The sequence below is a fragment of the Colletotrichum costaricense genome, assembly GCF_030867565.1.
Source record: "Colletotrichum costaricense strain IMI 309622 chromosome Unknown Scaffold_5.1, whole genome shotgun sequence".
In the NCBI taxonomy this organism is placed as follows: domain Eukaryota; kingdom Fungi; phylum Ascomycota; class Sordariomycetes; order Glomerellales; family Glomerellaceae; genus Colletotrichum; species Colletotrichum costaricense.
The window spans coordinates 212,964-227,109 of record NW_026848234.1 but is presented as its reverse complement, the minus strand read 5'-3'; the positions used below and the strand labels follow the sequence as shown (position 1 = coordinate 227,109).

The window sequence follows — 14,146 nt, the reverse complement described above, 5'->3', positions numbered from 1 at the left end:
GTGTTTTGTCCCTTTCCCGCCCTATGTATCCGTAGTGTATTTCGTACCGCCAACCTTCTCCATCAACCCCTGCGCCTGACGCGATGAGCAGAGTGATCAATGAATGTACTCTATCCCGTGGTCTCTGTATACCAAAGCCCACCCAGACATACACCCCTCCCCCCTCCCCTTCTCTTGATGTTTCTCCACCCACGAGTGCACCCATCACGACTCTCTCTCTCCGCCAAGGACCTCCCAACATGTGGCCCAGCCTGTCCAGGCCCAGGCAAGGCACCACGCAAGTGCCAAGCCCCAAAGCGTCGAGAGCCTCCTCCTACCTTACCTTACTGCTCGGCCTGGGTCCCGCTCGTAGCCTTCAATACCACCATGATCCTCGCCAAGACCAGGGATATGCCAAGATGCGCACGCGTACGCAAGCCATCACCCCCCTTCCGGGAGTCTCCCAGACTGGACCAGAGAAGGAAGAGATGAACAGTACTGCAGTCTGCAGGACAAGGCCTGCTCGAGTTTCTCCAGAAGAGCCCAAAGGAAAGGGTCTTGGCCCTTGGCAACAGAAGCTTAGCCAAGAGATGTCTTGGCTCTGAATACTTAAGAACCATCCTCCTCCGGCCCTCATACTCACTTGTCCTTTCGATCTCCATCCCGCTTCACTTCCAACTTCTTCAGTCCTTCAGCTCTTTCGCGCTCTTTGCATTCGTTCTCTCAGTAACCTCACTGTCAATACCTTCGTTCGACGTAGACCGTCAACCCCATTCTCTATTACAACCACTATCAACCAACCACACAACTAGCACCCCAGCTTATTAACGAAAAGAAGTCAAGATGAAGTTCTCTATTGCCTCCTCCATCGCCGTCCTGGCCGCTCTGGCCAACGCCACCCCGACTCCCACCGTCGTCGGCGGCAACGCCGTCGACCCCCGTGCCGTCGAGAAGCGCGCCACCATCACTGACGCCTGCGACGTCGGCTACGGCGCCGGCACCACTGGTGGCTCCGGCGGTACCACCACCACCGTCTCCACCCTGGCCCAGTTCACCGCGGCCGCCACCTCCTCCGACAAGGCCGTCATCGTCGTCAAGGGCGCCATCACCGGCGCCGCCAAGGTCAAGGTCGGCTCCAACAAGTCCATCATCGGTGCCAAGGGCTCCTCCCTCACCGGCGTCGGTCTGTACATCAACAAGCAGGAGAACGTCATCGTCCGCAACATGAAGATCAGCAAGGTCCTCGCGGATAACGGCGACGCCATCGGCATCCAGGCCTCCTCCAAGGTCTGGGTCGACCACTGCGAGCTCTCCTCCGACCGTGACAACGGCAAGGACTACTACGACGGTCTCCTCGACATCACCCACGCCTCCATGGCCGTGACCGTCTCCAACACCTACCTCCACGACCACTACAAGGGCTCCCTCGTCGGCCACTCCGACTCCAACTCGGCCGAGGACACTGGCAAGCTCTACGTCACCTACGCCAACAACTACTGGAAGAACATCGGCTCCCGTGTCCCCTCCGTCCGCTTCGGAAACGTCCACATCTTCAACAACTACGAGGAGAGCATTGACACCTCCGGTGTCAACACCCGCATGGGCGCCCAGGTCCTCGTCGAGTCCTCCGTCTTCTCCTCCGTCAAGAAGGCCATCACCTTCCTCGACTCCAAGACCACCGGCTACGCTACCGTCTCCGACGTCGACCTCGGTGGCTCCACCAACGACGCCCCTGCCGGCACCTTCACCAAGCCCGACTACTCCTACTCCAAGCTCGGCTCTGCCAAGGTCAAGGCCTCCGTCGTCGCCTCCGCCGGCCAGACCCTTTCCTTCTAAGTTACTAGTTGTCCTTAATAGTGGTGTGAGAATTGCTGCAATCAGCGCTGCCGGCCGTGGGATGTTTGTGTCCCCGACTGGAAAGTACTAGGAAGAAGTACGGAATTCATGTAAATACTTTTCTCTCTCAAGGCATCAGACAAGGCCCTTGGCCACCTGGTTCTGTAGATACAAGTTGCCGGTTTCAACACACTCTTATTTTCCAGATGCAACGTGAACGTGACGGTCATTAAACGTTTCTCTGCCTCGGTGGCGACGAATAATAAAGGGGCAGAATGATTAATCTTACATTGATGGTTATTCTCCAAACACCGGCCGGCATCTTGTGGCTTGATTCAACCATATCACCCAAGGGAACCATGGTAGTCAAAGGACTTGGTGCAGCAGAGCGAGAAATCGATTCTGATAGGTTTCTAGGTAACTCTGTTCCTACGTAGACATACTCGTGGGTCACTCATTGGAAAGACTGGAAAAACTGTCCCCAACACCCCATTACATGGGCTTGCAGCCAGGTGGCAGCTTCGGTTCCTAATTGCCCTTTCTGGTCACGCCGACCTCGTTCCAGGCATCCCTCACGATCTTGCCTGCCTCGTCTCCATACAGCTCCTCTGCGATCTCCGTTGTCACATCGGCAAACTGGATGAACGTGCACTTGGGAGGAACACGGCCCGAGTTCATAGTCTTCCACCAGATGGGACCAGCCTTCTCGTACGAGAAACCACCAAAGCCCTTCGCCGCAAGATAGAAAGCCTTGTTCGGAATGCCTGAGTAGATGTGGACACCGCCGTTATCCTCGAAAGTCGGAACGTAGTCCTTGAAATGAGCTGGCTGAGGATCCTTTCCGAATCGCGGGTCGTCATAGGCAGTGCCAGGTTCCTTCATGCTCCTGAGAGCAACACCCTTGACACCGGGCATGATGCAGCCTTCGCCAATGAGCCAGTCGGCTCTCTCTATTATGGTTGTCAGTAATGTCACCCCCGTGATGGGCACTTTCCACTGACCGGCATCCTCCTTTTCGACAATCTGCTTCACGATGATGCCGAAAACGTCGGAAACGTGCTCATTGAGAGCTCCGCTCATTCCCTGGTAGTCGAGGGGACTGGTGTGCTCAGTCACAGCGTGGGTGAGTTCGTGGCCGATGACGTCGATGGTTCCAGTGAAGTTACTCAGGAACTCTCCGCCGTCTCCGAACACCATCTGCATACGCTCTGGATCCCAGACTGTCGTTTACTGTCAGTACAGTCCTAGAAGTTCCAGATGAACAGAGGAAAATAGTACTTACATGCGTTCTCGTATTTCTGACCGAAGTGGACCGAGCTGATGACATGCATGTTCTTGTTGTCGATGGAAATCCAGTTGAACTTTTCCTTGTACATCTTCAGTACCTCGCCAACATTGTCAAAAGCGTCATTGACTGCCTTGTCGTCGACAGCCTTTTGGCCCTCTACACGAACCACATCACCAGGCAACTTGCTCTCGTTCTCGGTGTTCTTGGCGTCATAGATAGCCCGGTAGAACTTGTCGTCCTTCTTACCGGCAGTGGCAGCGAGGGTGACCTGGTCCTGTGGACCTCCGACTTCACCCTGCTGAACCTGCTGGACCTTTTGCTGAACACCTCTTATGTGGTCAAGATCCCTCTTGGCACAGGCTCTGGTGTCATCGTCGACGTCCGTTGAATCGGCAATGTGCTGGAGCAAGATATCAGGGACGATGGAAGGGCGGGAGTGGGAGGAGAGCTGGTGACGCTGGGCGCGGGGACCACCAAGAATGGCGAGGCGCTCGGCACGACGGGTAGTGAACTGCTCGCGAAGGCTCAAAGCCTGTCTCGCAGCATGACGCGTATGCTCGCTATTGCACTCGGCGTCGGCGATGGCCTTGAGCAGGTGTGGAGGCACGACGTAGCACACGTGATCGGCCATGATGAATGACTAGGTAGTATCAGAGTTGGTGTGGAAAGACAGAATATTCGGTGAATGTCTTGACGAGAAGACTCTGGTAGAGGCTGTGAAATTGAAGTTGCGAGGATATCAAGAGAAGTGTGAGATGTTGAAGGTTGAGTGAGGATGTAAGAAGAAGAGAAGATGGTATCGAGGACGTCGGGGGGGTGGCCTCTTATGGGCAATAGCTCGGTGAGGAGTTGAGGGGGGATGAAGGTGAGGAAAGGTGGACTGGTGTCTGCCTGCCTTTCTGTTGCCTGCCGTGTATCACTTTGAGACTTGCTGAAAACGCGGGCTGGAAATGAGGCAAGTGCAGGTTTCCAAGTTTGGGGATTGGATCCAGTTGTCTGTCTGTATGCGCCAGTTGGTGTTGTTGCTCAGCCTTGAAGAGGCAGCCATGCAATGCAACCTTCCTGGGACTTGTTGTCTTATCGCTGGCAGCTTTGCCTGGCCCTATCAGAACGGAGAAGGCCAAGACATAGCGATACAGCTGTCGTCCGAAGGCCAATGTGATTGCGTGACGGGGGACCAGAGCTGTCCCAATGGGGTCGGCATTCGTGAGCTATTGGTACCCCTCTTCACATCGGACAACCCACTTCTCCATCACGAATCCATCATGGGCTTTTCTACGTAAGTCGCGGGGTCGAGAAGGTGTCTTTACCCGGAGAGACCAAATAATCTTGTATTCAAGTTGTCACTGGTGGCTTGAATGCCATATTCGCAAGGTGCGAAAGGTACATATGTCAAGGAGCAAAGAGCCGGAGTTGAAGCAACGTAATGGAAGCAATGACAAACAATGCGAAAGCGACCACCTCAGATGACGACCAAGGTACCGATAAGATAAGAGCTCCAGATACCTACCTTAGGTACCTTAGGTAGGCGCGGGACTGGGGCGCAGCGGGTGCCACCCACATGCCGTGACCAGGTGTTCATGTCCAGGGGACGTGTAACTTGGTAAACGAGGCAGGAATGTGGCACAAGTCAGAGGAGTCGATGGGAAGGCGAGACGGCAGATCAAGAAAAGCTTTTCCGAAGGCTGAAAGCTCCCCGGAGCGTTTGTTGTGGCGTCGCATTTGTTGACTTACATGCCGTTGCACGAATTGGATACCTACGCCCTGTCTCACTCGGGTCCACTATCTTGGTGTATGTGTCACTCGACGTCATTCTCCCCGTCTCACAAAACCTTGAATGTGCAAGGTAAAGCTTCGTCGCTTGACATTTGGGTGCGAGACCCTGCGGGCCAGACAAATGGCTTAACTGACGATTCTTTCCAGATAGGAAACAAGTCACCGAACCAGTCACGTCACGCCCGTCAAGCCAGTCAGAGCGTAGTTCAGCTGGGCAAGGGAGAGCTGAATAAGGTGCAGAACTTCAGGTAGCGGTACCTTACTGAGGACCCACTCCAACTGCGGAGACTGCCGGCGTCAACCCGGGCCGCAGAACGCAAGTGCCGGCTGAGCCCCGGCCAGTCCCGTTTCCCCACTAGAGTCTTTGGCGCCTACCTTACTTTGCACTTGAGCAAAAGTGCATGGAGGAAAATGTTGTGCTACCTGGCTTACTTGCGTCGTAGGAAGGTAACCTTTGATGTAAGATAGGATGGGAAAGGTAGGTAAGCAAGGCTCTGGCGGACGAATGTTACCATTATGCTGTGCTAAAGTGTAAGCGGGCATCGTGTTACTCCGTGAGAGGCTGACAACTTCCTTTTTCCGTAGTTGTGATTCGAATCAGTCGCATTGCGAGACTTATCTTCGGTGTAGAAGGAAGTAACACTCCTTGTGTGTAGGTAATGTGATCCTCGAAATACCTAGGTACCACACTACCTTACCTAAGGTAAGGTAGGTAAGTACCACGTGAGGAGGCAGCCTGAAGATGGGAAGATCACACCTGCCTCATCATCACCATAAGTCTTTGGTACCTACCTGGGCAGCTACAGATCCTCGAATGCTCGGGGAAGGAGGGATGCTGGGTTTCCTTCCAGAATCGTCTCAGGATCAAGGACTTGGTCGGGTGCCTTTCAATTCTTCCCTCTCCCTTCATCCCCTCAATTCAATGTCATTCTTCAACTCGGTTCCAATTCTGCCTCCATAAGGTAGCAAATCCAAGCGTGCTGGGCTGCGATAGCAAGAAGTCAATCGTTCACGATGCCTCCCCTCCTTACCCCTAATCCAACACCATCCAAGGTTCCTCATTCTCAATCTCAGTCTTCGACACCAGCTTCTCGACCCTCGCAAAGCACACAGGCCTCAAAGAACCCCAAAACAAGAGCAGATCTCTCACCAGAGCACCATGCAATCATGCTTCGTCACGCACTCTCCTCTCCGACAATCCGAGCACTTGCTTCCCTTCCCCGCGGCCCACCTCCCGGAGAGATCCTCCGTCGTGCCTCTTCCGCAACAGAATTCCTCTCCTTCACCTTCAATCCTTTGGAAAAGGTTGCCTTCTCCCACATCAACAACGATCCTTCAACCCGCTGGCCCCTGAAAGAGACCCTGACTGAGCCCTGGCACAAGGTCTTCCTCGTCGCCCAATGCGAAGCCTCGGGCGGAGACTACGGCGACCGCCTCTCCCTCAAGGCCCGGCAGAAGCTCTTGTCCGACAAATCCCGCATAGTAAAGATCCTGGGTCAGGTTCTGCGTGCCTGCGCCGACATCATGGGTTGCCGCAAAGACGCTGTCGGCCTGAGGCGCTCCCTCGAGACCTGGCGTGCCGTCGTGTCCAAAAGCTAGGAGGGGCTGGCGACGGAGCTACTTCAGGTACCCGATATTGGGCCGAAAAAGATGATTACGCTCGTCGAGCATGGCATCAGAACCATACGCCGGCTTGCTGAGATGGACTTCTTTCACATCGAGAGGGTGCTCTCCCGAAATCCGCCATTCGGTCAGAAGATTGTGCGTAGCTTGGCACACTTCCCACGCCTCGTACTTGCTGTGGACATACCCAAACGCGACGAGGGTCCGAAAAGTGGTGTCATCGTTCGCGCCATCCTAGGCTGTTCGAATCGCGAGGCTCCAGTATGGAAAGGGACGACACCTTGGGTCACAATGGCTGCCGAGACCTCGGATGGCCGACTGGTCTTTTTCTGGAAGGGAAAGGTCAAGAGCCTTATGCCGAGCAAAAACCTCGTGTTCTCCATCGAAGCGGCCAAAGGCGAGAAGGTGTTCGTGTGGGCAAGTTGCGAAGAGATTGCTGGTACTTGCGTGACAGGGGAGGCCACCGTCTAGATTGATGCGGTTGGAAGCAGTTGAACGAGTACTCATTTTCAAAAGGGGGATTTTCATGGCATGTCAATATTTGCCGAAGAGCTTCAAGGGCTATGACAGAGTAGCAATGGACTGATTATTGAGTCCTCAAAACCATGTATGGACTTGGCCGCATAGTGCAATGATGCCAGTGCAGTTTATTAGTAGTTAATTCGCTATCATCGTGAGCGACAGCTCTGCCTTATGCGTATAATAAGACTCAACTTATCGATCTCATTATCATTGTCTGCTACTCGAATATGCAGGCCACATCATCAAGCACTCCTGCAAAGCATAATCGTAACGGTGTAAATCTCTTATTCTCCGAGCGGCTAGCGCTGTACCGCTCGTCCGTAGCATGCAGCTGCTAGTCTCTGCAATATGAACACTCGCGCTCTCGACTCCCTAAGAGGGGCCTCAGATATACAATGCACCGTTGCCTGGACCTTACGGTCTGGCCGGGTATCGCTGTTGATGATACTGTGTGGTGTATGGGTGGTTTGCTCACATGCAAGCCGGACTCTATTCCAGGACTCAATGTCCAAATATTCCGGAGCATGCCACCCGAGATAAGACAAAAAAAAGGTGCACAAGTAACGAGCCCCCCCTCCGATCCTTTTTATTACCTAGCCTTTTGTTGCTCGTCATGGTACTCCCCATCCGATCCCCCAACTCGACTCCGGTCAACGAATTTACGTTTACAGCATTTCAAAGTGACGTCATTATAGCGACGACGTGATGCAAATTAGTCGTCGCGGTTCTTGCCCCTGGCTGATGGCGCTCGGTGGTGGTGCAGCATAGGCGACGATGGCCTAGACGTCGAAAGTCCCATGCTGCGGACCGCATCGAGCGGGTCGAGGTTAAGCTTGGTTTCGTCGGTGACGGCTGGCGTGTACGCCGGGTCAACCATTGCCTTCTCGTAGCTCGCAATCGTAATCGGTGGCGGGCGGCCCTTGCGATCGGGAATGCTGTAGATGTACGTCGCGGCAAGAACCAGAGTAGTACCGAGAATAAACTGAGAAGGTCAGATTCAAGAATCATGGCGGGCTGCGGGAATTTACTTACGGAGAAATTGACTTCAAAGTTAAAGAACCAAACGCTGAATAGAAAGCTGATAACGATACTGATGCTTGCAGCAAAGTTCTTTGCAATGTTGTCGGCGTAGTTAATGCACAACGACGCAAGCACGCCGCCGACAGCTTGGAATACGATTGCGGTCCATACGACCCAGTTGTAGCCATCGAAGAAACCATGCTTGGCGATGTCTTCCGCATCAATCAAGATAACGCCTGCTAGAGCAGGGAACAGCGAGTAAAACGACAGCTGGATGTTGCGCGTCCATACAGAGGCATGGGTTCCTGAGTCCTTGAGCATCTTCTCAAAGTAGACTCCAGCAAGACCCGAGGCGACGGCGGCGACGAGCACGGCGGTCAGTCCAATCGAGTAGTTCATGAGCGGTGACGGGTCTTGGTCCTCTTGGATACCCTGATACGAGGCCGACCGCTTCACGATTTCTCCGCCAACGCCCGCGAGACCGTCCGCGGCGCGCTTGGTGAGCTCACGGGCCACCTCCGCCGCACCCTCGGCAGCTTGACCAAGCTCGTGCACGGAGCGAGGAAAGAAATGGTCTGTGGTGTCGTGCAGGAGGATGCTGGCCGACGTCGATTCGGCATGGCTTGCGGACGAAGGTTGGGGAAGTGACACAATGGATACGCCCAAGGTCAAGATGATCAAAGAGATCCAGCGCTTCATACCGAGCGCGCGGCGAAGCATCGTAACGGAGAAGACAGCGGTCGTGAGAATCTGCGACGAGAACACGGTTAGTTCCGGTAGATCCCCCGAGATGAGAGAATCAATTCGTAACTGCGTACCTTGAGCTGGTATAGAACTTGGAAGTGAACGGCATCCAGGTTCCCAACAGCGACGTATTGTAGTGTGTTTTGCAGCGTGTATAGTGTTGCTGGAATTGCGAGCTTCCACCCATCGCCCGAGAACACGGAGTTGAAGATCTGCTCGAAGATGACGGTGGCCGGCGTGGACGGTGCCAATGTGCGCGAAACCTCTGCAATGGAGCAAGTCAAGCAAATTGACAGCTTGATCACCTCATTGAGGAAGACTGCGGTGGATGTGAAGTATCGGTGATCGCCCACGGGAGGCATGATGCGGGAGTAATGCATGATCTACCACGGCCGGGTCAGCGCTGGTTTCTAGAGATGGCGACAACGAGAAGGCTTACCAGAATCAGTGCCGAGTTTTGAAAAGTGAGCTATAGAGCGAGGCCATTGTCAGTTTTCGCCGATATAGAAGGGAGCCTTTGCGCAAGGCTTGGGGCGAGCAATCGTTTAGAGCGTACCGTGATGAGAGAAAGTTGCTTCATGGACATGCCGAAAAGTGTCGGCCCCCCCGCCGGCGGCGCGGCAGCGTCGAGGAGAGCCATTATGGCTGATGCGAAAGGAATTGAGATCGTCAAAACGTGAGAAATAGCAATTGGCGGTGCTAAGATGAGTAGGCAGATGTTAAATTCGTGCGATGTGTGCTGTTCTTCTCGAAGTTTTGGGGGTCCTGTTTCGTCGGGTATTTTTGAACCGCCGATAATTCGTCGCGTTTAAAGGGGGGAACAAAGTGGGTGGTGTGGGAGCTAAGCTGAAGCTCTCCCTTTTTTGACCCTATTTTTTCTTCCCGTCTTGTCGTAGGATGGTAGGTAGTGTACTTGGTAGGAGGTTGCGTCAAGACAGCGAATCGGGGTACATATGATGATCTGGAGGGGTCTGGAACAATGTCAGAGCGGCGGCGGGCAGGTAATACGGTGGGTTGTATGGATCGCGTGGCAGCAAGTAGTGGTGATTGGCAATGTCAAGCTGCCGGGTGGTGGAAAGATGCAGACAGGTAGCAGGAGAGGAAGAGAAGGGGAAGGTTGGAAAAGAAGAAGAGAAGGGTTGCATTGAAGCCGTGGAAGAGGGTTGGAAAGTGTGTCGCGTTTCTCAATGCCCCAGGATGGGACGTTTCTAGCCCCCGTCCAAGCAAGAGCAAGTGCAAGTGCAAATCTGCGTGACTGCGACTGTGTGTTTCCTCTGCTTGGGATGCGCTGTCCGTGACGCAGGTACGCAGGTCCCTTTCTTCCCTGACTGGGTGAGGCGGCCCCTGACGTAAGGGAAGAGCAAGGGCGGGCAGGAGCAAGGGGGCTTCCTTCCGAAGCAGCTGGGGCAACAGGGCAGGCAAGCCGCAAGAGCACCTCACCTCAACCTGGAAGTCGCAAGTGCAAGTTGCAAGTGCGAGTGCAGAGCAGGCAGGTGCCGTAGTGGAGTCACTACGGACCTGGAGACTGGAGTGACTGGGCAGCGGGCAGCGGGCAGGAAGGAGCAGGACGAGAAGGGGAGGAAGGGGGAAGGGGGAAAAGGAAAGGACGACAAGGGTACGTACCCCTTGGTCTGGTCTCTGCCGTCTCTCGTCTCTCGTCTCTAATCTTTCTGGTCTCTCCTTCGAGATTTCTGCAGGTGCGAAGGGAGGGAAAGGTGCAAAACACAAATGCCAAGGCAAGTGCAAGATGCAGGAAAGAGGAAGAGGAATGAAAAAAAGAAGAGATGCAATGCGCGCCTGAGATGAAGTCTGTTCTCAAATGGCCTTGAATGCACGTTTGCCGGCTTGCCAAGTGAGTGCACACGCTCTCTCACTGGCCTGGCTCCCAATTGGTGATTTGTCGAAAGTCCGGTGTCCGATGTCTCCTGCAAAAACCATGTGCTCTTGCTCAGTCAGAGCCTGTCCGTGAGTGAATCTGGCAACCTCTACACTATCTGTGAGCCTGTGAGGTACCGTAAGGTAGGAAGTAGAGACCACCTCACAACACAGCAGCAAGTGACCTGGAACAAGGGACAAATACTCGGATCTCCGTATCGCGACAGCACCAAACCTAAGTATTGGTGACTTGTTTGAAACCACGTCTCGATGTCTGGTCGGCGCCCCCCTTCCTCGGTTAGCATGAGCAAAAAACTTGGGCAGAGCTTCAGCTTCCACGGCCTCCCATTCGTCCACCGTCCCTCGCCTCGCCTCACCTTTCACAACTCTCAAACTCTCCCCGATGACAGTTGCGGGATTGCCTGCAAATGCCGCCCTCCCCAACCATGCGATACGCCACGATACACTGCGATACACCTCAGAGACACCTAGAAAATCAGAAACACGTACCTCAAGCTTGTTGCCGTGAAGGCATCCACCCTGTTCTACTGGGCAAGTCGATGCGAGAGGAAACACTCGAACCACCAGACCCCAAAGCTTCCCACGTCCTTCAGCTGCTGCTATCCCAGTTCGTTTGCCCGGATCCTCGTTATTGCGATTTCTGATGCACCGAGAGATGCAGAGCCGCCCAATATCGGTCGGAGTCCCTTGGTCTTCAGTCCGATTCTAACCCGCTCAACCGCCCGAGCGTGCCGCCGTGCCGTCCAAGCCCGCCCGTTTACCTCTCGGAGTCTCTGCCACGACGCCCTTTCCCGCTTGTGCCTAGATGCCCAGATGCTTAGCCTGCGGGATGGACGATTGCTGGAGTCTTTTGCCCGGCTTGCAGATCAACGACGCATCGGTCACGCTTGCAGTGGAGGAACCCGCGCTGAGGCCCTACTCGCACGCAATCCAGATGGGTCCACGGCACCCAAATCAGCACTGCAAGAGGCACTGTAAACAGACGATCAGCGATGCGATGACAGGGATCATCTCTGTTTTCGGCCCCCTTTTTTCTCTTGTTCCTGTCTCTGCAACCTGGCTGCCGTCACTGATGATCCGGGGAAGCTGCTGGGAAAGCTATCTTGGTTCCTAGTCGATGCATACACTGAGACACAGTCGAATTGCTTAGGCACTCCTTCGACCACAAGCCTCAAGAATCGAGCCTCTATTTAGACCGTCGTCGACATATTCAATCTTCCACCATCTTCACTGACCACCCTCAGCCCTTCACGAGATCAAAAGCTCACCGTTCAAGCAACTAGCCCCGGCCCAGGGCGGGGAAGCTCCCCATAGTTTCTGCGCCTCCATGCATAGTGAACTGTCCTGGCTGGATCTGGGTCCAGCATGGCGTCACCTGGCACTTGGCCGGATCACCACTTCGGTTTTTGGGCAAAGACAACCTAATGACCTAATAAGCCTAGAAGCGCCATCGAGACATTCTTCCCTAAAGCGAGACACGCTACCCCAACCGCGTTGACAACTTCCGCCATCCCGCCCTCAACACCACGCCAATCACCATCTAGACAACTCCCTGTCCCGTGCGACTCCGCCGCCACGTCTGGCAATGCTTGGCCTCATGACCCGCCGAATATTGACCGCCAACGTCACCTTGTGTGAAGTTGAAGGGGGGCCAAGTAGCCAGGAAAGGTTGGGCAAGGCGCATCACGCGGGATCCATTCCATGGTTTTCAGACGATGCATCCTCCATGTCACAAGAGACGCGTCTGACAGCTGCCAATGAGTCAGGACGGTTCAACGTTGAGGCTTCGCACGGGTGGTCGCCACGAAGGCTGGAATGCCTTAGTGCGATCCCAATTTCGACGCCTCCCCCAGATTCTCCCACCGCTATTGGCTTGCTCCGGACATCTACCGGCTCTGTTCCAGGTGAGGTTATGAAGAGGTCCTAGTCATGATTGTAGTTTGTCTGTCCAATCGATCCTCCGATGTTCGGTCCGGCGAAGGGATGGCATGCCGCTTCGACATCTCCGACGACTGATGTCGGATGGCTTGTCGTCCTCAAACAGAAGAACATCACGTCAGAGCCGACGATACTTCTTGGCCAGTTTCTAATGATAAAAGCCACAGGATGATCGTGTGTGCTGCCAACTTCACACACGAGCGAAATAACGAACACCCTTTTTCACCACCCGAAATTCAGCATTCTATCTCAAGCGAGATCGCAGTGCTATGCTACTCCCCCAGCTGGACGACGGGGGTTATCGATGCCTTTGGCCAACCATCAATGACACCATAGATGCTCAGATGATGTCGAGCAGAATATGCTGGCTTCTCTAGTGGTACTGCGGACAGAGTTATGGCAGACGATCAGTCGTAACTCATTATGTGTATTGTATCCCACAGTCACGCTCCATCGGTCTCGTAAGCAGATACCTTCATGTATATGCTTGAATGCTAAATGCTCGCAGAGTCGAAAGAACTAGCCACTTTCATTGTATCTATGAACTATCGAGACTTCCTCCCAGCTCTGCTATACTGCTCGCATGACTTCTTCATATGGGCTTAGTTCAGTGACTGAGGATCCGTGACAGCCCATCGATTTCATACAAGGGTGTCAAGCGACACAAACGCGAGGTCTCACGTACATCCTCGTCAGCCTCGTGCTTGACAAAACTGGCGCATCAATAGGATTGGACTTCTTGCTTCTCGCACGCCCCAAATCCCTCTTATGGATGGTTGGCCGCTGATGCAAGTTGTATTTCATCCGCAAGAATGGAGGCAAGTTTCTGCTAGCGTAACTCTGACCAGTGTCAGCGATAAGAACAGTCGCATTTTCTCTGCTTTATCAACTGGATGCTTTCGGGTTTCTGTTTCTTCACGATCACACCTGCAGCGACATGGGTAATAGCGAAAAGGGCCCCCATGTATCTTGGCTCTGCATCTGTTAGCCGAGGTAGGGATGCTCTGTAACCTGTTGAGAAGCACCTCCGAAGATTCGACCACCCACCAACGACAACGATACGATTCGTTGCGAACGACAGGCAATAACACGCGAAGGAACATATCACCAAACATGGTTCATTTTATTGCTTACGTATGGCGCCTTGCAGCCTGATATTCTGCCATTCTCAATCAACTGAACGACAACATCAGCGCCCAGCCGTGAAGCAATGCCTTAATGCCTCCTCCGTGGCTGCTTACTCTCGGTCAAGGCTGAATTTGATAGGACCATGGGACTTCTGCAGGCGTCCCTTGCAGCGAGGAATGGGGGTTCGCCAGTATCGTACATGCGGTGAGATTGCAGATGATAATTCTGCAGTCAGCACGAGCTGCCTGCATGCTGCTCACGGCTTGACCGCGAACCGGTTATAAAGTCGCAGCTTGACCCGTTCAATAAAATCATAACTGTGTTTCGTGCCATCGATATCCCCGGTTCGCGCTGGAATTTGTCTCCAAGTCATCGAGGCGACGTTTAAACGAAGTC

General features: G+C 54.0%; 5 protein-coding genes across 5 annotated transcripts; 3 read left to right on the top strand and 2 right to left on the bottom strand.

The window, feature by feature from the left end:
* Nucleotides 1-239: 239 nt before the first annotated feature.
* Nucleotides 240-1,815, top strand: CCOS01_05184 (pectate lyase B; the record flags this gene model as incomplete). Its single annotated transcript, XM_060453364.1, has 2 exons — nt 240-474; nt 815-1,815. The coding sequence occupies 2 exons, from the start codon at nt 240-242 to the stop codon at nt 1,813-1,815; spliced, it is 1,236 nt and encodes a 411-aa protein (XP_060315136.1).
* Nucleotides 1,816-2,343: 528 nt separating this feature from the next.
* CCOS01_05183 (uncharacterized protein) lies at nt 2,344-3,734 on the bottom strand (the record flags this gene model as incomplete). The annotated part of the gene is made up of 3 exons (XM_060453363.1): nt 2,344-2,765; nt 2,817-3,035; nt 3,098-3,734. 3 exons carry the CDS (start codon nt 3,732-3,734, stop codon nt 2,344-2,346), a joined length of 1,278 nt encoding a protein of 425 aa, XP_060315135.1.
* A 2,159-nt stretch (nt 3,735-5,893) lies between these two features.
* On the top strand, nt 5,894-6,478 carry CCOS01_05182 (uncharacterized protein; the record flags this gene model as incomplete). Its single annotated transcript, XM_060453362.1, has 1 exon — nt 5,894-6,478. One exon carries the CDS (start codon nt 5,894-5,896, stop codon nt 6,476-6,478), a length of 585 nt encoding a protein of 194 aa, XP_060315134.1.
* A 51-nt stretch (nt 6,479-6,529) lies between these two features.
* Nucleotides 6,530-6,973, top strand: CCOS01_05181 (uncharacterized protein; the record flags this gene model as incomplete). The annotated part of the gene is made up of 1 exon (XM_060453361.1): nt 6,530-6,973. One exon carries the CDS (start codon nt 6,530-6,532, stop codon nt 6,971-6,973), a length of 444 nt encoding a protein of 147 aa, XP_060315133.1.
* Nucleotides 6,974-7,736: 763 nt separating this feature from the next.
* CCOS01_05180 (nucleotide-sugar transporter) lies at nt 7,737-9,428 on the bottom strand (the record flags this gene model as incomplete). Its single annotated transcript, XM_060453360.1, has 5 exons — nt 7,737-8,006; nt 8,057-8,794; nt 8,863-9,171; nt 9,228-9,257; nt 9,345-9,428. 5 exons carry the CDS (start codon nt 9,426-9,428, stop codon nt 7,737-7,739), a joined length of 1,431 nt encoding a protein of 476 aa, XP_060315132.1.
* Between the last annotated feature and the right edge of the window lie 4,718 nt (nt 9,429-14,146).